This window comes from Prinia subflava, chromosome 2, assembly GCF_021018805.1.
Source record: "Prinia subflava isolate CZ2003 ecotype Zambia chromosome 2, Cam_Psub_1.2, whole genome shotgun sequence".
Classification (NCBI taxonomy): domain Eukaryota; kingdom Metazoa; phylum Chordata; class Aves; order Passeriformes; family Cisticolidae; genus Prinia; species Prinia subflava.
In genome coordinates, this window is record NC_086248.1 from 110,914,798 (window position 1) to 110,940,806 (window position 26,009).

A 26,009-nucleotide genomic window follows, 5' to 3' on the forward strand; every position below is an offset into this window, starting at 1 on the left:
AATAAGGCTTTGGGGACATCTCCTTCCCCAATATGTCTTCGTTTTTCTGGGATGAAGTCTTTCCTTTTCCTGCAGTCCTTAAGCTCTTCAAAGCTCTCAACTTCCTATTTATCTGGTAGGTTATGGTGAAGTATGAAGACTGCATAAGCCAGAAATAACATACTGAAGCACAGAGCAGTTTAAAACTGGAAGAAATCGATAGGGCTGTGAAATGTTTTATTTTTACCCTTCTGTTCCATTCTTTCTTTGCACATATTTTTGACTTGTATATCGTAGTCCGTTTGGTCATCCTGCCACACAAAACTTCTCTACACTTTCTGTAAACTCTTAGCCAGCCACAGCAGTGGATTTTTTGGGTTTGGTTGGATTATTCCTCTGTTTTAAAGAGAAAGTACGTTTGTTCTTTTTTATTTTCTAAGGTAGTTATTAAAATCTTCACAGTCCTCCCCCTCTCCCACACATGCATGAATAAACTTAACTGCGTGCGGCAGAATTTTCAAAAGCATCTGCATGATTGAGTCATTTAATCAGTCATTTACCCGTCTCTGAAAATCTCAGCCATTGCTGCTGCACTGCTGCCTCAAATATTTGGCCCGAGGTCCTGCTCTTCTTGAAGATGTTTCGATCTGTTCAAGCACAAACCTTCACATTTCTGAGGCTGCTTTGTGGCCGGCCACCCCGACTTTGTCGTGCACGGGTGTTTGCACCAATGTAGCGCTCCCAGCTTTAGAACAACCCCTCTCATGGCATGCAAGCCCTGACCCCCCTACAGCTGCTGGCTGTTGATGGACACAGGGCTTCCCTAAAGCTCCTGGTGCTGCCAGCCCCACTGTGGCCCCGTGGGATGTGTGTGGGTTTGTGTGTGCATCATCATCTGTTTATTCCTCAGCCAGCCTGCAGCCCCTCCGGGCATCCAGCAGGTTACTTCCATGAGGAAGAGAAGGTTTGCCCCTTGCAGGGCTCTCCTTGCATGGCTTAGTGGAGGATTGTTTTCTTGTATCAGAAGGTGGACTTTTTTGGGGGGTTTTGAATTATCTGCAGCTGTGGCTGTGGGAGCATTGGTGTCAGCAGCCTCCTCCCATGCCTGTAACTTGCAGAGCTGAGATGATAACTTGGGCAGCAATACCCTGCCCCATCCCTATGGCAAATGCTCCCCATCCATCTTTCTGAAGCATAGGTTATATCTTTAAAAACAAGACTTTGCCAACTAATGCTTTTCCTGTGGCTTAGACCTACAGCAAACAACCTGTTCTGAAATTCATGCCTGACAGGGCAGGAAGCAACAGCATCTAGAACTAAATGTCACAGCCCAGAGTTGAAAAATGCTTGTTTCTAAAATGAAATCTCCATCTAGGGGTTTTAACAATATGTAGTTGTGTTTCTTGAGTTTCAGATCCTCTGAAGAGCCCATAAATGTTTTCCATATGTTAGCAAATAAATTTCTTCTGTCTTGTGGGTTATAAATCGTCCTCTCAGGAGATGCAATCTGAGTAAGACTGGCCATCCGTTCTGTCTCCGTTGGGGGAAGCACTGTCATTGCAACAGCCTGAGATTGTTCTGTTTGTCTTCATCCATCCAGCCTGCATCTTCAGCCTTCTTTAATTAACATTCATTCCAGAAGTAGGCTTTAATACAGGCTGAATGTATTCTGTAGTTCTTTTGCCATATAATTGAGTTCTTGTGTAATTTTTTTTCCCCTAATCTACACTTCTACTTTCAATTACAGATAATAATCCCACATGACCACGAAGTGAAAATTGTGAATTGATTCCAAGGAAAAAAGGTCAATGTCTTCCAGAGTCTGCAGAAATGGCCTCTTTTAGCGTCCCATCTGAAAAAGCAGAGGTGTTTGTTCTGAAACCTTATGACCAGTTCAGCTGAAACACCACTCATGTGTTTTTCAGATAAATCTGCAGCCTTGTGCCTGCTTTAGTGCTAAAGAAAAGACACCCACTGGCAGGAGGAGCAGCAGCTCCCATGTCTGTTCTGGTTTGTGACTCTGAAAATGACTGCAGTCTCCTTTTGCTTTAAGGGAAATGTAAACGGAGAACACAGCAAAACTCAGCCTTCCTGGGTTTGATATGCATGTTACAATCACAGGTATTTCATATAATCAATATGGGCAGATCTTGCTGCCACTGCTTTTCTTTCTGGACCTCCAGCAGAAGTCTTCAGGCTCGTGCTTTCACTACCAAGTTGTGTGTTTGGAGCAATCCTGTGCCCCTTGTGCCTTTTTCTTGTCTGAACGTGGATTCCTGTGCTTGAGGATGTTTGAGTTAGGAAGTTTATGTGGCTTGGATGCTGTTGACAGTCATTTATTTCAGAGATGGACACAATTACCTCCACCAGAATGGTGCATATTGGGCAGATGTTTGCATTACAGTCCCCCTTGCATCTCTTCTGCTTTCCTAATTAAAAAAACAGATTTATCCCTGCTGCCTTTCCTTGAAACCTTCTGTCTACTTTCATCTCCCATCTGGGCCTCAAGCATGTTACAACCTCACTATTGAAATTTATAAGATTTATATTTGTTAGATAAACACTAAATCTAATTTTTCTTGTTGGCTTGGTCATTTCACATTCAGATGGTTCTTTTCAAGAACAACTATGGCTTTTTTTCTTTAAAGTAGACAGTAGAAACCCAGTCCAAATACTTTGGAATATATTGGTAAGTTCTGTGGGATGCTGGAGCATCTCTCATCCCAGCCCTCTGTGGAAAATGATGTTGCTGAGAGTAGAACACTGAGTTGCAGGATGTGTTTGAGTCAGAAGTTGTGCTCAGAGATTAAGGAGCCACAGGAGCTTGCAACTTCCTTTTTCTCAATGCTGTCCTCAAGTAGCAGAAGGGGAAAATGCATTTTGGAGGCCCAGAGCTGTCTGTGGGAATGATGGGCTTGTCACCTCGAGTGAATCCACCTCTGCTCTGTGAGGCTGAGCACACCCACAAGGGGATTGTTCCAGCGACAGGACATGATGGCCTTACTGCTGTTCTCCTTCCTGCCCAGCAGCCAGCTGTGCTCTGTGTGAACAGCCAAGGGCTTCACTGCTGCTAGCCACATCCTCTGATGCCTGGATTTTGGGCTTGCCTTGGAAACCACAGCTATTCTAATTCAGATTTTAAAGGGGGGGGAAAAAAAGTACTTGCCAAGAAGAGAGAAATGCACACACAGAAAAAACCAGCAGGATCAAATCCTTCCCTCAAAAATCTGAAAATTCCTGACTGTCCACCAGTTTGAAGGCTAGCTGCTTTTTATCTGTTTGGGGTTTTTTCCTGCCTTCGGGTTAACTTTGCCCACACAAATTGACATCACTCAATGGGAATGGATACTAATGCTGAAAGAGATTTTTCAGTAGGGAAGGTCAAGTGGAAAGTTTTTTCTCTGGCTGTCAGGTTTATTTTCTAGTGTTGTATTTCTCCCTTTCTTTCAGGATCTCTTGTTTCTTTCAAGTGGTGCTGGGAATTAACCCATTTATTTTCTTGCTCTTTCTGCAGGCTGTACCCACTGATAATTTAATACTATTATCACTGAAGCAGTGGTATCATCTGGAAAGGCAGCTGGTCTTTTCCTTAAGTCCTTCAAAAATGTAGGGGCAATTACTGTGTACTTCAGCCTATAGATAGCCCTTGCTAACTCTTATTCATAATCTGTCATTTGGACAGAAGGATCTATAAAAATTACTGTGGTATAGAGGTACACAGAACATAAAACCTGTTTATTCTTGTGTATGTAGCAGATTCGTAAGATGGAAGTGAAGAGCTCAGGAGAGCAGATAGGAGAAAGTTTGAAGGCTTGTTTCTTTTCTTTAAAAGAGAGGAAGGGGAGTAAGGGTCTTGCACGATTTCTGTATTGCTTTATTGTATTTATCATGAGGGTTTATTTGCTTTTGTGTCAGTCTGATAGGTAAAGCGTGCTTTTCTTACTGCAGATCAGGAATGTTAACACAATTCCCAAATTCTTCTGAATTTTGGTGCTGTTTTACTCTAAGTGAATTACAAATAAGAAGAACAAATTATTAAACAGAAAATAGCTGCATTGCTATCAGGTATTCTAAGGCTGAGTGCTGCATGTTTATCTTCTGAAAAAAATAATTTGGCTCTGTAGTAATGTACTTCAACTATATGATGAGTTAAAGTGTGAAGCTGTTTATAAGCATGTTCTCTTTTAATTCACCTGGAACTGAATGCTGTAGGTGCATTTGTGTATTTAAGGTACAAATGTGTCAGAAACAAAATACAACCAAGAGTAAATTGCCCTTTTTAACATACAGTAAAACAGAGAGGGGAAAGGTTGGGGTTTTTTTACTTTTTTTTTTACTTTTGCTTTTGTTCAGCCATGTTTCCCAGGGCATTTCTTTGGTATTATGTAAGGGGGACCTGATTTGAGTCGAGACTCCTGTGAAAAGCAAGTTATTTTCCAGCCAGCTCAGTTCCCCCACCTTGCTTTTACAGCACAGTCATGCCAGGAGTGAAGTGGATGTGGGGGAGCAGGATTTGGGGTTGCAGGAGTTATTTTAGCACCTCTGTGAAACCACAGCTGAGGGATGCAACTTGACTGATGCATCTTTAGCCTCAGCAGAGCAGGGACGGGCTCCTCCATCCCCCTTTTCCAAGCACAGCTGACTCTGTGCTGAGCCAACCCAGGGAAATGAACCAAAAACTAGCCCTATAAAAGAAAGTGAATACTTTTCCGGTGGTTTAGCTCCTGGAGCCAGCTTGCTGTAGAGCTGGAAAAGCAGAAATGCTGGCTCAAGGGAAACTGCAGCTGATGGGCTGGGCAGGAGGCAAAAAAACCTCTGCCACCCCCCCAATATTCATGGTGCCACCTGAAATTCATTGCATACCCCAGGATACATCACCTTCTGCAAGACTTCTGCTCTGCTGCTGTAGAGGTAAGGTGGCTCTTGCACTTGTGCCTGGTTTAGGATTCATGACATTTTCCTCCTGTGAAGTTCATCCTTCAGCTGAGACCAGAAGGAGATGCCAGCATAGCTGAGGCGGTGTTGATGGGGGTGTGTTATGGCCAAGTGTGTGCTTTTCCTTTGAGCAGAACATGGGTGATGTGACTGCAGCTTTCCATTAGATCCCCTCTTTAATCTAGGCTGTGCAGTCAGCCTTTGAAGTGTAGAGGCCTTTCTTTCAGCTTCAGGGTGCTTGAAAATTTGACAAAAGCAGAAAACGGCCTTTTCCATTGCTCGCCTGTCCAACCTGAGGAAGTGGCTCTCAGCAGACAGAGAGAAATTTGTATTTGTAAGCTGCATCCTCACTGGCTGCAGTGCTGGAGCAAACCCCTTGTCCCAGGGCAGGAGGAGGCAGCAGGGACAGCTGGATTTGGGGTGTCTTGGCTGGCCCCAGGCAGAGCAGATCCAGCCCGGGCTGTAAACACTGCTGGAAGGAGGCAGCCTTGGCCGGGGGCAGAGCAATGACTGACAACTTCCTGCAGCAGCAAGGATTAGGGAATGGCAGGGCTGCAGGGCTGCAGGCAGAGCTCTCCACACCACTGAGGATGGGAAGAGCATTCAGCTCCTGGTGCTGAGCTGGAGCATCCATCTGGGCAGTGCTGGGGATGGAGCTGAGTGGGAAGCGTGGGGCAAATGAGTGCCCTGCTCTGCTCTTTGTGGAGGAGCCTGTAATTCCCACCTGCTGTGTAAACATGGGCAAATCTGATTTGGATCTGTAGTCTTGTGTAACAGGTAGAAAAGAAAAACCCAAAACAAACAGAGCTGAGGCTGCCTGGAGTGTGTCCTTGAATTTTGGATCCTCTCAAATGATTGGAGGTGGAGGGGGGTTATTTGTTTGTTTACTTGGGCTTTCCTTTTTATGGAAAATTTGTAAAAGAAAATGAGTACTTCGGTAAAGCTTAGCAATGAAACGTGCTTTTATATGAGATTTCAAGATTTTTCCCAAAGTTGACAGATTCCCCCTCCCACCCTTAGAAAGAAACAGGAAAGCAAGAAAGAACAAAAGAAAAGCTGTAAAGAAACCATACAACTTTCTGACTGAGAGAAAATATTGTAAGGTGGTGTCCCCTCTGCCTCCCAATATGTATTTGAGAGTAACTGAGGATGAACAACAGAATACAAGGGTCTGGGGAGCTCAGAGTGGACCTCTGCCCAGTACAGGAATGCAGTATAAAGAGCTGCATCTAAACAGGCCTGCTTCCTTCCCTCACCTGTCTGATGTGTTTTGTTAAGGGTCTGCTTTCCCTGTGTCTTGTAAGCACTTCATGAAAATTAAATCAGAAGTGATTACAGGAAGCAGTTCATATGTCTCTGGCTGTTGCTGCAAAAGGAGAAGGAGGGACAGAAGTAAATAAGTACCATTACATTTTTAAGCAGAGCCTGACATATTTGCAGTGCATATGAAGAGGGTATTTTAAAAGTTTGCATCAGCTGTTGGATTCTATTTTGGTGATAAATTCCAGCTAAAATATCATCGATGTTCATAGCTGTGTGAATAAATGACCCCTAACTGACTTCCTAAAATATCATATCAGTCTGCTGTGGGAAGTTTGCATTTAACTTTAGTGTTTTCTCCCTCTGTTTGTAACCTGTCGCATTATATAGGAGGAGCACTGCTGAATTTAGAGGCAGCAGCATACACAGCAAAGACATTACTGATGGATTAAGTACATCAGAGACATTAATGATGGTTTAGGTGCATCAGTTCTTTTAGCTTAGCTGATTTAATTTTCTTTAGTGTTTTTCTTCCCCCCTTAATATTATTTCCTTCCCCCCTCCTTGAAGGTTTCTATATAGAGGAGCTGAGATGGTGAGTTTTGTGGAGCCATCTGTTCCCAGCTGCTTTCAGCTGCCCAGTGTTTAACACCCCCTTATGAACTTTCCTCCTTAATTTCCTAGCATCCTTACCCATCTTGCAAAAGGAATGCTTTTTGGCAGTGTTGCATGTGCTAAATTCCCCGTCAGCACCTGAAAATTAGGAGCTACCCTTCCACCACTTAGGAGCTCCCCCACCTCTGCTCCCTGTACCTCTGTGCCACCACAGGGATGGTCAGCTGAGCCCAGGGAGCTGATGCAGAAGTGATTTTGGGCTGCATTCCTGTGGTCCTGCACCCACACATGCCCACGGAGCAGGTGATGGGGGACAAGCAGTGGCCATCACTCCCCTCAGCAGCTCAGACCGTGGTGGCCATTCTCTTGGCCTTAGCAGAGGACAGCTGTGGTAATGTGGATAATGCTGTTAGAGAATGAGCTCTGCTGGTCTTTGCAGAGCTGTACAAGCACAAGTGCTGGATGCTGGAGCATTCAGCAATGCTGTAGTCCACACCAGGATGTCATTTTCAAGGTGTAACCAGATTAGCAGAGCCCCTGCTAAAAGAAAAGGCCAGCCTCTATCCCTAGATGCTTTTAAGCAGTTGGTTAGTTCAAACAGTTCCCAGGTTTAAGTGAAAAGATCCTGTCTTTTCATTCACTGTCAAGAAGTGTAGCTTGTTTCAGCATGGAGAAATCCAGTCAGGCCACAGCAAGGAGGAGTTGCAGGAAGGAAGGAGAAAGCGTGGGAGTCCTGGTAAGGAGAGGCTCTCCACATGGATGAGACAGAGGCACCCTGCTCTCACCACTGTGCTGTGGGGTGGCTGTGCTGCCTGGGGGAGCAGCCCTGTACAAGCTGGGCTTGTGGGTTGGGTATTTTCCCCCTTAAAGCATCCTGGTTTTCCCTTATAAGTACCTGATGGAAAGACTTTCCATCCAAGCGGTGCTCTAGCCCAGTGGTGCAGTGAGGGGAGGGGTATCCTGGGGAGGAAATGCTGAATAGACCTGCTCAGAGCCTCTGGTCCAGGTCTGAGTCCCAGCAAAATGGGGTATTGACTTACTGCAGTCCTCCTCTGACTTTTGCAGACAAAGTTTCTCTTTGTATCTCTTCAAATGCCTGCTTTTGCAGACATGTCTGATGCCCTGTGTGAGGCAAGTAGTGAAACAGGAAAATCTCCCTGAGGTTTCCCCCTTACCACATCTGAGTGTTTGTCATGTCATTTAATCATGTCTGAGTCTCATATATTCTCTTCACTTCTTGAAGTGAGCTGTTAAGCCACATCTGTGGCCCATGCAGAGCTGCCCGATGATGCCAGAGTCGGGTTTTGCAGGAGTTTAATGGAGATGATCTTGTGCACTGAATTCTTGTAAATGTTCCTTAAGTTCTGCTGCCTTCAGCCAGCACAGCCACCAGCATCTTTCTGGCACTAAAAATAAGAAAAGATAGAGTAAAAAATACCTAGACTACTGCACTTTATATTAGTATTTGTTTCAGAGATGACTAGAAAACAGTCCAAACATTTGAGAAACTCTATTCCTGTTCTGGTATTGGACAAGTCTAAATCCATGCTTATTGTGATGGCTGTGTACAGCCAATTTGTCTTTGAACTGAACTGGAATATGGTCTAACGTGAAGCTTTTCCTTCAGACTTTCAGCAGAGTAGAGCTACATTCAGGTCCAGCCATCCCCAAATGTATGAGAGTGGCAAAACGTTTCAAAAACGTGTGGACACAATTTTCTGCAGTACAATTTCTATCTTGTCTTCAGTGATGGGAAACAAACAGAAAATTGACAAAAGCATTTTCTCTCATGGCTTTGTCTTGCCATGACAAATTAAAAGCTTGTGCTTAGGAGACAGGAGTCTCAAATCTTAAAAGATTTTTCGCACTGAATCTTTTTCTTAATACTTGGATGATCTAAGCTCTCTTTGAATTTGGCTGTCTTGAGTATACAGGGCACACTTAGAGGTTGATGGAAATGTCAGCTGTTCCCTTTTCTAAATTTCTTGAATAGAAAGAAAAAGGTGTCTTGAGACAAAATTTAGGATTTGTGCTGTTCCACTATCTGTGAAACTCAGAAGTGCTCTATCTCTTCAGGCTTTAAAAATAATAAAAAAAAAAGCTGGAGGAGAGCGGAAGGACTTGTTGTGGTCTGGCAAGATTAAGCTGAGGGAGTTCTGGGAGACTATATTTTATCTTAATTTCTTTGGAAAGGTGGAAGTTTCTGTGCCGTGCATCCGAAATAACTCTCGGACTTCCTCTTTGTGAAGTTCCTGAAGAGCGGCTCCGTAGATAAGGCGCAGGCTCAGTATCACCCGCTCGCTGCGCTGTTTTGCTGCCTTTATCACTCTTCCTTTCCGTGCTGATAGCACAGCTGTGCCTCCCCAGGGAGGAGGAGAATATTCCAGGGAAAGGGCCAAGTGGAAAAGCTCAGGGGCTCCCGGGGGATTGCACATGGGCAGAGCACACTGCAGGCCCTGGCTGCCAGTGGGGAGCCCATCGCAGGGGTCTCGGCCGGGGGTGCTGGGCTGTGGCATGGGAGGATGCAGCTCTCTGGCTGTCGCTTTTCCAGGCTCATCCTCAACCCGAGCAGAGCTGGGTTTCTTGTCCTGGTGACAGTGGGGATGCCTTCCCAATAGATGAGGCGGCGCTGGGCTCTTCTTCAACGTGCTCGGGCTTCCGTAGGTGAACCCAGGAGCTGCTGCAAGAAGCTTTGGCTGTTGCATGAGGATGCCTTTGGTAAAGATAAGACTGTGAGCCCCACCAAGTTTTGCTCTTCCCTGCTGCATGTCAAGAGGCCCCCTTGGATGTGGATGTTGTGGTTGTGTGGGCCTGCATGGCAGGGAGGGATGGGAAAAGTGGAGCGGGGCAATAGAAGGCAGGTTGGCTTGTGCTTGGCAAAGGCCAGCCTGGCATGGGGTTTTGATTCCTCCAGGACCATTACTTGCAAAGCTAATTGTCCAAAATCATGGTACATCTGTTCCCTCCTGCTTCATGCAACCATTAAAATTCTGAGAGGAAAAAAAAATCTTGCCTTGCTTGACCCACAATTATTTTTGACAGCAAACTCACAAATCCTTTAGCTGGCAGAGAGCACTTCTGGAAGTTTTAAGTGACAGAACTCCATAATTTCCCTCTGGCAACCGATTTCTGACAAGCTGCCACAGATTGTATTGCTTCATAATTCTGAGAGGAATCTTTTCTTCTTTTTTGTAGTCAGCCTTGCATGTTGCACCACACAGAGTGAACTTAAGGAAGGTGGTCAGTCCAGTTCAGAAGCAGGAGCAGTCTTCTTTTTCTCATGTTTTTTTCCCAGATGCTCATCTATGCTTACTGCTTAGGTATCTGATTAGCCTTCTTGTGTAACAAATCCATTTCAATGAGAAATAAACTGCAGTAAATGATTAACATAATCTTCTTTACTAATGACTGGGGTTTTTTAATTTAATGAGTCACTTCTGAAAGTCTGAGGGGGAAACAAGGCCATGCTTTTTTTTTTTTTTTTTAATTACCACAGTGTGATCATTTGCCTGTAGAATCCTGGTGTTGTTTCTTTAAGCAGCCATGCCACACATGCAGTACGTGTGCTTGCTCAGATACATCCAGCTCGCCTGCAACAGGAAATGTGTTGCACAGGTTTTATAAAATGACTCTTCTGGTCATGATTAATGATTTTGTTATCCAAGCATTGAAACCACAAGAGTTTGTGACTGCTACAGCAGTCAGAAGGTTCTGGTAGGAGCAGCACAAATGTCTTGTAATTGAGCATTTGAGGGCATGTTGAAACAGAGTTTGTTATCGGACTCCCTGTTCAGACTTTAGTTTTGGGTTCTTTTCTGTTTTGTGACTACTGGGCATGTTTTCAGTAGTTTCCCCTCGAAGCCAAATGCTGGAGCAGGATTGGTTTTAACAGGTTTGAGGAGAAGATGGTGTTTCTCTGTGAGACGAGTGGCTCGGTGGTTTGTGACCTGATTTTCCATCAGTGAAATAGCCTGGCTCTGGAGGCCATGTCCCTTCTAGATGTATTTCTGTAGGTGAGTGTGTTGTATTTGGAAGACTTACAGCAAACATCTCGTGTTCGACATCTCCACCCTTCACCACCCTCCCCAAAATGTTCCCTGCTGTGCTGATGGTAGATAATCCCGGCCAAGTCCCAGTCCTCTTGTGGGGGACAGAAGTTGTTCCCTGCTCCCCTCACTGACAAAGTCATTTCTTCTTAGTGGCACTTGGCTGACGATGGCTGATTTTTCACTGGTCACCAAGTCCAGGTTCAGTCCCAGTGGAGGGGAATTGAGACAACAGTACACTTTGAGAGGCCTGAGGTATCATCATGCCTCTAATCTTTGGTCACTTACTTTCTTCTGAGGGTTTCCTCTGGCTTCTTGAACCCATTTTAGCCATGGCCACCATCAGAAGTACCTCCTTCTGCCTTATTTGAGCCTGTTGCAGTGAATGTCTCGTGATCTTCCTTTCTGAAGGATACTAGAAGAATAGTCTCTTCCTGCTGACATTCCTATGGGATTCACAATTCAGTAGACTTCTCATCTTCTTGTTCCCTCCCATGATCTCTTTCCCAGGTTGGAGAGACCCAGGCTATTGAGTTGGCTGTTGCTGAGAAGCCATCCCATGTCCTCTGTGGTCCTGGCCATGTCTCTGTGAGCTTGCCAGGATCGAAATACCTTTATTGGGCAGCACCACAGACACCTTGGAGCAGCACAGCAGATACATGCAATGCCTTGGTGGCTGTGTTTGTTGCTGCTGGTTTTTTTTAACCTGTTGCTGAGCCACCAAGTGGACAGTGTCACTAAGCTGCATATTTTAATCCCAAGACCTCCTTCCTGAACAGCAATAACTGGCTCAGAGGGCATCATTCTATGTGTCATTATTATATCGTGTTGCTCTCGAGGTTTAATTACGTTTGGGTTTTTTTTTAACATCCAGCATGTTGAAAGTCTCTCGGCATTTTGAGATTCTTAAGCAAGTTTTCTGGGTCAGCTCTCATTTTGACTCTCGTAAATCACAAGTTTCATCTGGAAACGGTGCCATCATCTTGCTCATCTCTCTCCTCACATCACTGATGAGTGTGCCCACCAGCACAGGTGAGGAGCCTGTGGGCTTCACTGGTGACCTTCTGCTTGGGAGGCAGGAATTTTCTGCCTCTTTTGTTTCCTTCAATCCTCAGACCATGCATTCATGTGTGTTGAGAGCACAGTTTGAAACACTTGAGGGACCTTGGTGGAAAGTACCAGTGCTTATCCAGCTGATGGTCAGCAAGGCCACTCTGCAGACACTGCATTTGTCACCCAGCTACTGCATTTAGTGTCACCCACCAGGAGTCATCATCAACTTCTCCATGGACGAGTGAGCAGAGGCCCAGTCTTGGATAGCTTGATTTCTCCTTTCTGGGTGCTCAGAGTGAGTGTTTGTGTTGGCAGAGTGCCCATCTGATCTGAGGACACTGAATGTGGAAATGCAGCAATTTCTAATAAGGTGAAAGCAGAGAGCAGCACCACAGCCTCTGGTATGCTGCAAACAGGTTTTGTAGCCGTGTCAACACATGTGGAGGAGAGGCTCAGTTGCCCTGACGGGTCTAAAGGGAGAAGAAGGTGTGGAGGAAAGCAAAGGTAGATACAAATCTGGCAAGATAAAAATCACTACAAGCTCTTTTCCAGTTGCCTGTTGCAGAAATGCTGCCTTCCCAGAGAGGCAGCAAATAGCACAGTGCTTGGAGGGCTGGTTATAGCTCCCAGCTGCCCTGCTGAGATTATCAAGGAGTTATATCCAGTTTGGGTGGGATTTTTATTTTCATCCAGGACAGGGAGGCAGTTGCAGGACAGTATGTGCAATGACCTCCCACTGGGTTGTTTCGCCAGGCTGCATTGTTTGGACCATGAGCACCCGTGATGTTTTTGGAGCCTATCCACAGAAGGCTTGTCCCAGCAGGGCTAAGCTGTAGATCCACTGAAGGTGAAGGGTCCTGCTGGCTGCCATGGTACCATTTTAAGGCCCTGCCTCTTTTTTGCTTCATGTCTGTCAGAGTTTAGCTCTGAGAGCAGGCTGGGGCTGCCCAGGCTGTGAGATGTGTTGTGTGGCTTTCTGAGAAACTTAAATCACAGCTCAGCATCTTGATCTGCACCACATACAGCTCTGCAGGAAAGGTACTTGAGTGAGTACCAACGTGGCTGTTGTAACTTAATCCTGACCCTTCTCTTTCAAACAGGTTTTAAGCTTAATGTTACTACAAAACATTTGTAGAAACGACTTTTTTTTTTTTTTTAATGTCCCCAAAATGTGCTAGCTATTGCAGGGCCTCAAAGTAAGTGCACAAGAATTAGCTTTAAAGGGTTCAAACCAGATTTGAAATGCCTTTGTCTAATAAGTCCTGAAGACTGGGCTGATGAAACTTCTTTGTTAAAAGAGCCTGAATATTGGTGCACTTCCACTTTAGAGTTGTTGTTAACTGTGTTAAGAGTTGATCTGCTTCTATGTACTTGTTTAAAAAAAAAAAAAAAGAAAGAAAGAAAACAAACACACGTATTAAAACTCTGTTCTTAATGGGAGTCAGCCATTCAAAACTCATTCTGCTTGTTGTACCTCTCAGGTAACCCAGCCCAGCTTTACATCACACTGCAAACAACTGTGTATTTGCTTTCAACAAAATAAGTTGGGAGTTCGGTGCTTTTAAAGTGCTGTAAGAGTTAAAGAGAACCACCATCTATTTTTGTGTTGTAATGCTTCAAGGTGTTCTCACCTTTGGACAGAGTCTTTCAGAGTGTTGTTTTCAGAATAAACAAATAGTCACAATGAGGGTTCTTGTATTCTTGGAGAAAGAAGTGTGTCTGGTGCGATTCATTGGAAAATCATATTTATTTAGAGAGTGCATTCTTGACAAGGAGAGAAGGTTTTTCAGGTAAAACCAGTCTCCTGCTACTACTGATACAATTCTCTGCTCTTGAGGTTGTCTCAGCTGGCTGCAGTGGCAATCAGGAACCTTTTCCATGGACTTGTAGCTGCAGCACATCTTGTTAGTTGAGAGGGGGTGGAGATTTCTTTTATTTCAGGCACCAATGTTTCAGGCACGTGCAGTGCTACAGCTGTTCTGTTTGTTGTGCATGGAGGTTCTTTTTTTCCTGCTCTTGGTTTGCTGGTTTATTTACCAACTGTCCACTGATACTCATGGTAGTACGAAAAAACCCAAAACCTATAAATAGAATTAATGGGCAAAATCCTGAATGTTGTATGGCAACTGTTTTAACCAAGGAAGGGCTATGGAGAGGTGATGGCTGACATGATTACCTCACTGTGTGTTTCTGCAGGAAGAGAGACACGATTGTTTAGAAGCAGTAGGTATTGGCAACAGCATGTCACTGTGTGATATTTCACCCTTTCGTGATCATTGTTGCATAATGATGTAACTAATTAACCTACAGAAAGCGCTCACAGGGAACCAGGGATCTCTAAAAACACAAGTAACAGTCATTGCACATTAATTGTGAGTGGCAAGAAAGTGTCAAAACAAGAAAAAAAAATCCTGACGTTTTTAAAGGAAAGCTGATTATTCAAGTAGCCGCTGATGAACTGGGATTCAGTGAGTGTTTGGAGAATGTGTAAAGGTTAAGAAAATTGCCAGTGTTTTTGGAGCCTGGGTAGCTGGTGGGGTACAGCCTGGGCACACAGATGCTCTGTCTGAGCCCTCAGGACCTACAGGATTGCCTCTCTTGCCAGGGTTTAGCTTTGCTCTTCAGAGGTAGTTCCCGGTGAACACTCATCGTCCCGCCATGCCCAGGATAACAAATAACATGCCAAGCGAATGCAAGTGGTGTTGGTGAATATGTCACGGGCAGGCTATGGCATATTATTTTTCCATGTGTGTGGTGACAGCTTTTATGGCCTGGCAACAGATCTGCCTCTTTCAAGTATTTTATGTGAAACTTCATGAGGCCTCCAGCGGTCAGGTGTTGCCAATATTGCAGGTGTGCTCGAAGTCAGTGAGTGGCAAAACATCTCTTAGTGCCCTGTGTGGTAACAGCTGAATGCATGACTATTTTTTTCCCCCCCCTTTCCATTTAAAACAGAATGCTACAGATAGCTCCTCCAACTCCTCTCAGAAAAGGGAACAGCCTGTGAGAACTCTGGCTTCTCCTGCATCCTGCGAACATCGAAGAATTTGCACTCGTGGACACCTTCACGACCATTACAGCTCTGACCACTACCATCTAGAACAAGTAAGGTTTCTTCTCAGTGGTGTTACCTCTGTGTCTGCCAGAGAGACATGCCTGAGAGGCAGCTCCCTCCTTCTGCTCCCCCTGTTTCCTTCTCAATTAGCTTTAAATGGCTTCCTGTTATTAAAAAGTGTGGGAGGGGGAGTAACACTATGGTTTAGCATGTTATGTTGTGCCACGTGCACACAGGCCAGTGTAGGACTGTGACAGTTGTTCTCCCTCCTGAGCCAAAGGCTGGAAGTCTGTGATGGATCACAGTGAAGGGCATATAAAGAAGGAAAGACACAGTTGTTAAGTATTGGCTCTTCAGGAAGCAAGGAGACAGTGATTACCCGTAGCAAAATGAGCTTACTTACCTTTTCTCTCTCTTCATCTCCTTCCCACTTCCACAGTCAGTAGGACCACGCTCCTACCGGCACGTCAACTTTCCAGACGACGATGAGGAGATAGTGCGCATCAACCCTCGGGAAAAGATTTGGATGACTGGCTATGAGGATTATCGCCATGCCCCAGCGCGAGGGAAGAACTTCGATCCCGACGACATGGACTCCTACGTACGTTTTGCCAAAAGCGAGGCCTCGAAACACGAATACACTTACCCTTACGTAGACAACTCGGACTTTGACCTGAATGAAGATACCAAGGGTGCTGTGATAAAGACTCAACCTGTCAAATTCAAGCCCAGGCGGAAGGAGGACGGGGAGAGGTCGCGGTGCGTGTACTGCAGGGACATGTTCAACCACGAGGAGAACAAGCGGGGTCAGTGCCAGGATGCTCCGGACCGCGTCAAGACTTGCATCCATCGAGTGAGCTGTATGTGGTGCGCAGACACTATGCTCTATCACTGTATGTCCGACCCAGAAGGAGACTATACAGATCCTTGCTCGTGCGACACCAGTGATGAAATGTTTTGCCTCCGGTGGATGGCCCTTATCGCCTTGTCTTTCATTGCTCCATGTATGTGCTGTTACTTGCCGCTTCGGGCTTGTTACCACTGTGGGGTCATGTGCAGGTGCTGTGGTGGGAAACACAAAGCTGCTGGATGACTACAGATGCATTCAAAGTGTTAGGTTTGTCCTGTAGTTCAAGGAACACGTTGGTTTTGGAGCACTGAGGTCACTCACTTTAATGCAGCCACTGTGCCCGACAGCATCCGGAAACCACCAGTATGGATCACTTCACATTGGGTCATCTGGGGCTCACACTGCATTGATTTGCTCATCAACTGTTCTAACTAACTAACCTACAGCATAGACTTTTGTATTATTAATCTGTAATCAAAACAGACTGTCTTGTACATGTTTATATTTTTTTTTTTTTTTTCATTTAAAATGAGTTTGAGAGAAGAACTGCTTTAAATGGTGGTGGATTGTAGAACATCTCCAGGTTGTGTCTGTCTTGCCTCTGCTTGTGTGGTACCATCAGAGTGTTTAGCAAGCTTTGGCATTTCTAGAAATGGGGCGGTGTAGTGAATGAGATCTCACTTGGAAGATATTTTAACTTACTGTCAAGCTATTGTGTGTGTATAGAAGGTGTGCTAGTAACAAACTTGTACCACAACACAGTATTTCTGTCAGTGGTTTTCTTTGGGTTTTTTGTTCCGTTTTCCAAAGCTAAAATAGCCATCTAAGCTGCAGTTTCTCTTCTCGGGTCCATCATCATTTCCTTCAGCAAACATCTTAAATTATTTCTCTGTTCGTAAAGCTCTGTGAACAGAAAGTAAGGCTCAGTTACCATAGTCACATAACCATTGAGAATCTGGTAGTCCTCCTTACCTGTAATCATTTCAGACCACTACTTGAAAGGGAAACTTAAATTTTAGGCTTTTCTTTTTTCCCTAAATAACATTGGAAAAATGTGTTTTCAGAGCTCTGCCCAAAAAGAAAGGGAACTTCTTCATTAGCCAGCAATGTAGAGATCTGTGAATAAAACACTAAGGTTCCAGATGAGGAAAATTGTTGATATGCAAAGAATTACTAACAATGCAATGTCAAAAGCACTATTATGGCAATTCTGGGGAAATGCTGCATTAAGTGGTGGATTATATAGAAAAAATCGTGTGTGTTTGTTTTCTGTATACATGAGCATGAGAACATTCGCGTCCACTGTAGTAACAACATTTAGCAATCTAAGCAGGTATTTAAAAAATCCAAAGCCAGGGTGTTACCTACCACTTTGCAGTCTGTGACCTGCACTCCCAATCTGCCAGATACTTCCACAGCACGCTGCTGTGAGCCTGTGTGTGGGATTGGAGCATGTGAGTCTTTGCAGGAGCCAGACTGAGGTGTCTGCCTGGCTTTCCCCCTCCCCAGTTCACCACCCAGGTTTATCAAGTGGATGCATAAGGTGCATACAGCAGGATAAATATTACTTTTGATTTTTTTTTTCTTTTTTTAATTATTTTTTTTTAAATGTCATGTTGTCTTGTGTACAAGGCTTGTAATTAGCTTGGAAAAAGAGTATTTTTCTAATATATTACAAGGAATAGCCAAATAATTTTTATTAAAAAATAAAAAAAAATGATTTAGCGCAGTGAGCTCTAACTAGCATAGTACAATCCGAATACTTTGAGGCAGCTAGGGATTGGCTTGTCAAAGCTGGCACTGCTGTTCCTGCCATAATTTCTTTCTGCAGTAAATTGCCAGTGGGCGCATGTCCTTTCCCTCCCTCTATTGCACATTGACATCAGTCTTAAAAGAGAGGATTTTTTTTTTTTTAAAGAATTAATTTGCCAAATAAATGTAAAAGGAATGCTTGCCATTCTTTCTTGGTGGAATGTCCCAACGGTTCCTCTGAGAGTTAATCACAGCTTTTTAGTCAACCATTAAGTATGCAATGTGCTTATTATACACTATAGAGTTGGGTAGGTTTAATTCATAGCAGTTACTGGGGATTTTTTCAGTTGGAGAAAAAAGAATTGAATGATAGTGGAAAAGGGATGGAGTGTAACACTCTGGGTGATGTGTCTGGGTTTGCTGAATGAAATACAAATATTTTGTGCCTAATAGCAGTTGACAAATCTCTCAATGGTGTCTAGTAAACATCAAGCCAGCCTCGTAAAAAAATAATTAATGAAACAACCTTTTCCTTTTATTTCTGTTCTTGAAAGTTGTTTCATGTAAACAAACACCTGTAAGATCTTCTCTCTATAAAGCACAACACTACAAAAAGATCTTACAGTTTTTTGTCCGGTCTTGAAGTGCCCCTATTTATTTAAGTAAAGTAGACATACTCCAAGCCTTTCTGTATGTCTGAAAAGAAAAGTTATTAAAAAAAAAAGTCCCTCTTTTATTATTTTTTTTTCTTTCCCTCCTCCTTCCTCCCTCTTCTCTTGGGTTTTTGTAATACTTGTAGATTTCGCTGCATACGTTATTTGGTTCGTGATGGCAGTGGTGTAAGGGCACAAGGATAGAAATGGGTGGTTTTTTGTAAATATTTCTCCTTAATTTCCACACTGCTGCTGAACAGTGTGTAGCATTCTCCCAGTCAGCTTTGCAATACTGACATCAATCATTTGAGAGAAATTATTCAGATTTTATTTTTGTATCTGTGGTAACAAAAACATTAACCAATTTTTTTTTTCCTGTTGTGGAAAGGTTTTGGTTTTTGGTTTTGTTTTTTTTTTTTTTCCAAGCTATTGCTCACGTTAACAAATTAAAGTGCCTGAAGCCTCATCATTATGTATCTATATACTAAAAGTTAAAACCCTGTTGTATTGATTTTTATAAGCCTTTTTACCTCTGTGTAAAAAAAAATATATATACAAGTGTATGATGTACATTTTAGTTCTTAACTTCTTTTTTTATTGTTTCTAATATGTATGATCAGTGTAGCTATTGCTTTAAAATGTACCATGTAAATACAAATACATCATATCAAAATGATGCCGTTTATTGGCAGAATTGTGCTGTTTATTGTTGTTGAGGTGGCCGGGGAGTGAGGGGGAAACGGAACGGGGACACCTCCAAAGCTCGGGGTTTCTGAGGAAAAAAAATCGCTTTATTTTACAGTTTTGGATGGCAAAAGCTGCTAAGCTTTGGGCACAGGCCATTCTCATCCAGACACAGAAGGGAGGACGAGGACAGGTGCGTTTTTTTAGGTGGTTTTTAGGTGTTTTGGTGCATTTGGTGGGAAGGCCCCAGTAGGCCCCGGCAGCCATGACAGCGGCTCTTGCTGTCCCTGCTCTTCTCCCCTGAGGCCTCACCCCACACAGCCTTGGGCTGAGTTAGAGATAAAATAACAATAGCTGCAGGGCTGTTGTTGTTTTACTTTGTTTCATCCCAGCAGGGCTCCCAGGAGAAGGAGGGAGCAGGGTCGCAGCCTTGAGGGGAAGGAGAGATGCCTGAGGTGCCTGGCACTGCCATCCCTGCTCAGAGAGGTTTAGCATGGAAAGAGAAAGAACCCAGTTGAAATGGAAACCAGGCTGCCACCAATCAACAGGAGAAAGCAGTGAGTATATCTGAATTTTTATAATTATTTCCAATGGCTCGGTCAGGCCATCACCGACCTCATCTGTAGAGCCCAGGTTTATTTTTCCATAGGTATGTGATAACCACGCTGTTGCTCCTTTTTTACCTGCTGCTGAACAACAAAGCTGCTTCAAGCAGTATGTAAGAGAGAAGGCAGAGAGCACACTTTTTATTCATTTATATTAAAGCCTTTAAAAAGGCTTGCAGCCCTCATAAATGCTCACTGTCGGTCAGGTGATGCTTTCAGGGCTCGCTGCACACAAAATCATTTGGTTTGTGTTGGTGTTTGGCTCCATCCACAGCAAAGCTGCAAAGTATTGCTCACAGTCCATCACACTCTGAACTAATGAACTCCAACCCTATTCCCTGGCCATTTGGATTTAGCTCATCCCACAAAATCCCTGGCTAAACCATGTTTCTTGCACCCTGCCACATCCTTTTGCTTTCATCTGTGAATCCAGGGTGTTGCATATGCCTGGAGATTTCTGAACTGAGCCAGAAAATGTTACATTTCGGCACTGAATCTATGGAAAATGCAAGTGTCATCAAGATAGGAGGCACCGTGAATGTCAGCCAGCTTTCTGCAGCATAATTTACTTTCGTTATCTGGTACTGCCTGGGACAGGTACTGTCCTCTTGGTGGGATGCAATCACAGAGACTGAAGTTGGAGAGGACACAGGTACTGTAAGCTTCCAACCAATATTGAATATTTTATGGTTATAAAAAAAAACCAGTTCACTAGTAAATGAAATACAAAATATATTTTACAATGGTGTCCTCACCCAGGCTGAGTCTTAGGGTCTGACAAATGCAGCTTGGCATTTTCTAGCAGGGTCTTGACACCAAATGTGCAGCTATCCTTCCTTGGGTCAGAGTGGCTCTCCAGGCATCTCTTTTCACTACTTGAGCAGCAGCTGTGCTGGCCCAGTTCACACCCAGGCTTTTCCCCTGGGGAGGCTTCCTTGGCTTCAGACACAGTTCCACCTGTGAATTGTTCTCCTGGTAGCCTGTGAAACTGAAGAGTCAGAGGGTAAGAAGAGGGTTTTCTTGACTGCTCCCTCAGGAAGCCTAAAAAGCTTCTAAGAGGCCTCTCACGGAAGCAGCATCAGGTCAGGGAGGGCAGAGTGAGTGGAGGGCAGCTGCAAGGGATGAGCAGTGTGGGTCCCTGTGGCTCTGTTCTTCTCTAAGGGACCAGAATAAGGAGCTTTTCTCAGGAATGCAGCTGCCTGGCATTTCCTTCAGGGACAGAATGCATGAGGGGAGTTCTCCTGGCTTTCTTTAATTGCTGGGTAGGAAGTTTTTCTCACTTTGCTTGGGAGAGCTTGTAATTGAAATGGGCAAAACGGATTTATCCCGTTCTGAAAACAGGTCCAAGAGTTTGAATCTCTTCCATAAAGTCACACGGGGGTTTTGTGACATGGTCTGGCCTGGAGTACCCTGAGCACAAGTTCACCACCATCTTCATCCAAAAGTCATTTCTCCCATCATCCTGGAGATTAATTGGGATGTTTGGGCTTTGTCAGGAGCCTCGCTGCATGGAGCACAAACCAAGCTGCCAGCAAGAGGTATGTAAATCTCCTTTCTCTGCTGATTCCACTTAAAAATGCAAATTTGAAGTAGCTGTCAGGATGCCTGGAAACCAGAGGTTTCATTGCATGTGTTCTCAGTACTTACCACAGACAGAACTTGTCTTCTTGTAATAAAAGAAATGCAGCCTTTTTCTGTGAGAGCAGCAAGGAGGAGCTTTCCTTTCTTCAGCACATGATGTTTAGGTGAGTTAACATCCTCCTAACACCTTGTCCTTTTCCAGGATGTACTTAGGCAATTAAATTCCTTAGAATCTTGATGACATACGTGGAAATAAATAGAAAAATGTTTGGCTTCCACCCAGAGACAAGATATTTAAACGGTGGAAAGTATGTGTGTATTTTTGGGGTCATATACTTAGATCCCCACAAATATTTTTAGTTGCTTTCCTGCAGTAATGCACAACCATCCCATGCCATTCATCTCATTCCCTCGCTCCCCACTTGTAAATTCATTTAGGAAGAGCTGACAGGCTTTGGTTTGGCTTCTGTGGGATTCCAAGCGGGCTGCCCGGCGTCATGGGAGGCGGGATCTCAGGGATCTCAGCGCTCTGGGTGCCTGTGAGGAGAGAGGTTTGTGAGGGCTCCAGCACATCCCCTCTCCCTGCGTGAGCCCTCACAGCTCCGTGCTCCGAGGTGGCGAGGAAAGCACAGAGCGATTTCCAGGCTTGGTGTGATTCATGCAATCACCTAAGGAGTCACTGATGTTAGCAGTGAGTTTCATTGCCTCGGGGAGCGAGAATTAATGCACGCTTCGGGGTGGATAAGACATTGCCAAGTCATACACAGCCTTAAACTTCATTCTTATCTAGATTACTTAATTATTAATTATATAGAAAGTGTCACATGAACTGGCATTCCCTTTTTTGCATTTTCCGAGCTTCTGTCACAGTGAGCTACTGAAGTGGCCAACATCTGTTTTAAGGCAGCTGACAGGACCACAATCAGGCTTACTGCTTCGAGCAAGCACTTTGCTGATTTTCACACCCTTAATTTCCCCACTTCAGTGTTGTGCCAGTGTTATCTTATTAACTGATAGAGCTCTTGATGTGACATTTCAGTTGTAAAAAAGAACAGGGATAGGAACTTGTCAATACAGTGAGACCCTTGAAGTATCAACTCTGGTATCCTGTCTTCAAATGTGAGATATTCAGTACGCAGATTACATTTAGCTCCGACCTCATTCAGAAACAAAAAGCTCAGACACTTCCAGAGTTTGAAGCACTGTCATCCTTGTGCCCCAGAGAGTAATTCCCATTTTTAAAAGCCCAATTCCAGAACAACTGAACACAAGTGATTTCACTTTAAAAGTGCTTACTCTTTACAACTTCCTGAGAACAGTGATAAAAGCCAGGTTACAAAGTATAACTTGCCACCACATTTTGCAAAAGTGCTGGCCACAATTTACAGCAGCGAGTATTTTGGTCTGGGCAGCCAAAAGAAGCAGTACTCTGCTGGTTTTGTTCAGGAGCCTGAACAGAACCCTCTGAACAGCTAAAATAAAAAAGAAAATAGAAGTTAGGACTGAATGCAGATGCGGGAATTATGGTTCATCCTAGATATGAAACATAAAAAGAAATACAGTCTTATTTTTTTATTTTCTTGTGAGGGACACCTAAAAGGAAGCTTCCATTGTCACAGTAATGTATGGGCAAGGGACCTGATGTTCAAGCTGGAATGCCCCCAGCGTTTTCATGTATTCCTGCCAGGAAGGGCACATGGTCAGTGCCTCCAAGAGGAGCATTCAGCCTGTGCATTCATGGCACAAGCTGTCAAACTGGAAATGTGTCTGTGGATACGAATATACATATCCTTTTGGAACAGAAATCCAAAATTACCAACATGACCTAGATGCCTAAGTGATAGCTGCCCTTTAAATAACTAAATAAACAGGTAAAACTCTGGCTGTATGGCTGACCCTGGTGGCCTGGCAACAGTGAATGGGGTTTTCTGTGCAGTGACCCCGAGCCTTGGGGATGGCTGCAGGATTTCTCTGTTCACTTAGTGAATAAGTCTCAGTGAACATCCTCATCTAGAGCAAAACCCCAGAACCTTATTAAATGGTTGAGCCAGCCACAGAAATGAGAAGGCTTCCAAATAGCCAGCTAAATAGCAGTAGGATGAAGCAGAGCGATGGATTCTGCTCAGAGGGGGTTTCTGCTTTGCTGTGGCTCGAGGGTTACGTGCTGGAGGATCAGTGACACTTTCTGGGAGTCATTGTCTGGGCTCTGGGGAAACCATGGGCATTTTGGCAAGGAGGAAAGCCTGTGCATTCGTTCATCTGTCTGAAATGGAGGGGTTCGTGGCAAGCCAGAGCAAGGCAGCCTTTGCAACAGTGCCAGTTCCACAGCTTAAATACAGTTTCTGCCACAAGGCTGAGACATAGTTGTGCTTCCACATGTGGCCAGAAATGCCACAGGCCTGGAGCAGGCTGCAGGGTGAACAGAGTCCTCACATTCACCCCTGTCTTTGCAGAGAGATTTCAAGGGCTGCAATGTGCCAGAGAGGTAGCAAAAACGCCAGATACATTTAATTTCAAAACTCTAGCAGCCATCAGCAATGCAATGTTATTTGCTGCATGTGTGCTTCTCTAGTCTTTGAATAAATGGACTCCTTCCAGCAACAGGTAGGAGACAACTGGAGACTGTTCTCCAGCTCCCTGAGGTAAAATCCTAATTCCACTTAAGTCAGTGGCAAAAGAACCACATACTAAAGTGAAACCAGGATTTCTCTCCGGGGACTTGAAGGGTTTGGATGCCAGTATCTTAAGGTTTGGCACCCAAAGCACCTCCTTGACTGGCAGCTCTCTGAGGTGAACTTCCCATGCTCTTGTTCATCCTGGAGGAGACTGAAGGGAGACCTCACTGCAATTTCAACTTCCTCGGGAGAGGAAGAGGAGGGGCAGGCAGTGATCTCTGCTCTCAGGTGACCAGTGACAGGACCCAAGGAAAAAGCCTGAAACTGTGTCAGAGAAGGTTTCGTTTGGATATTAAAAAGTTTCTTCATCCAGAGGGTGGTTTGGCACTAGAGCAGGCTCCTCAGGAATGTGATCACAGCAGTGAGACTGACAGGGTTTAAGAAGCATTTGGACAACACTCAGGCACAGGGTGTGATTGTTGGGGTGTCCTGTGCAGGGCCAGGAGTTGGACTTTGGTGATCCCTGTGGGTCCCTTTCAGCTGAGGATATTCCATAATTATTCTTCCTCCATCCTCCTCAAAGACACTGGCTACAATGACAGTCTGCATCCATAAAAAGGGATTTCTTCTACTACACAGTGCACCAACTCTCCAGTTCTGTCTTAAAAGGGCCATTTGAAATGGCAGCCACTTTCTGCCCTTGCAAAGGAATGAGTGTCCTACTGACAGCTGAGGGTTTTCTGAGGGACCCTGGCATCACTGGTTTTAAATGTAGCACCTTAGCTTGTCACCTGTTTTTTTTTTTCCTGTGCCCAATTACCAGGACATTTCATTTACTTGGACCTTCACAAAGAAATATAGGTAGGAGTAGTAAACAGTTTCGACTTAAAAAGTGACAAATTGGCAGGGAGGTTCCCTCAGCCACCTTTCACTCATTTTTGACAGCTTGCAGGGCTTCCAGATGGCAGCAATTATTTCTGATACAAGGTTTAAAATTCCCATCAAAGATTTAAAAAAAAAACAGGCTGAAAGGATGCCTGTGTGCTAACATTCATGACCAAAAGGTCCTGCAACAAAGAAGCACCTCTGTAAGGACTGTGTTTTCAAACCCACTCACATACATAACATTTTAAGAGCTGTCACCATCAGAGCACTTTTTACAGCCAGTTCCTGAAGGAAGTGGTTGTAAAGATGTGGCATGAGGAGCAGCAAATCCAGGTGCTGAGCAGAGAGCTTTTGAACTCAGAGCAAATGCGTGATGCTTTTTTCTAACCAGAACAACTGCTGTTTGTGACCATCTGAACTTTGAGCTACAAGAAAATGTCTTTGGGGTTCATCAGGCTGATATCCTGTCTCTAACCACAGCCTGTACCAGATACTTCAAAGGGAAAGAATACAAAAAACTCTGTATTGGAATCATCTGCTAGCAGATGAAATTTCTTCCCAACGTCAGACAATTTGTCATTGATTTATCCCCTCAAACAGGCAAGCTTAAGTGCCTGTTAAAAAAAAAATCCAGTTGAATGTAACAGTGATATGAGTTTATCCATTAACCCTAACAAATTTTTATTTGAAATATATTTGATTTCTCTAAAATAACAACTCGTCTACCATTTTCTCTAGTGGTTTTCCTAGTGCTGAAATTAGAGTTTGACGGGTTTTTCCAGCCACTTTTTTATACAGATTGCCCTTGAAATGTGACAATGTTCAGGAGCTGTGGCCCTATGGCAGCTATTTTGTAAATGACAGTGTCTCCTCCTCCAAATCCTTCTCCTGGCAAGAGATTTAATCCTCTTTTATGGATCCCATTACCATCATTTCCTTAGTGTTGGGATGATACTGTGTTATTGTTGTACAGTTTCTCTGGAGCCTGCTGTATGTCAAAGACCCAAAACAGATTTGAGGATATGAGGCAGGTAGTAAAAACAGAGCAATTTATTGGTTTATTTGTCATTGAGCTGACATTGAGCTGGATTTATAATATTTGTTTTCTAGAACTCAGATACTTTCCAAAGCAGCTGTGCTGTAGCTGTGAATGCTCACTAGGATGAACAGGGTGTCTGACAGGAAGGTGTAAAGTCTGTATTTAGGCTCAATGGGCTTTGCTCCGAGAGGTGTTGAATGTCTTAATTTTTTCTGAAACCTATGAGCTTGGTAGGTGTAACACATTGGCCTCACTGAGGTCAGTGGCAAATTTCCCACTGACTTTAGTAAAGTATAATCACCCCCAAAATACAGGGTTAGGATACTAATTATTGGCAGCCATTTTTTGTAAGAGCTTGGCTCTTACAAAAAAATACCAGAATGCCTCTGTGGGTTTTATTTC

General features: G+C 44.1%; 1 protein-coding gene across 2 annotated transcripts in view; it reads left to right on the forward strand.

Moving 5' to 3' along the window:
• The window catches only part of SPRED2 (sprouty related EVH1 domain containing 2), a 57,640-nt gene extending 38,766 nt beyond the window's left edge, over positions 1-18,874 (forward strand). For both annotated transcript variants that reach the window (XM_063391558.1, XM_063391559.1), the window contains exons 5-6: positions 14,844-14,993; positions 15,383-18,874. In XM_063391558.1, the coding sequence (XP_063247628.1) occupies positions 14,844-14,993; positions 15,383-16,036 (804 nt within the window). In that variant the 3' untranslated portion in view covers positions 16,037-18,874. The remainder of the gene's footprint in view (positions 1-14,843; positions 14,994-15,382) is intronic.
• The last annotated feature ends 7,135 nt before the right edge of the window (positions 18,875-26,009 follow it).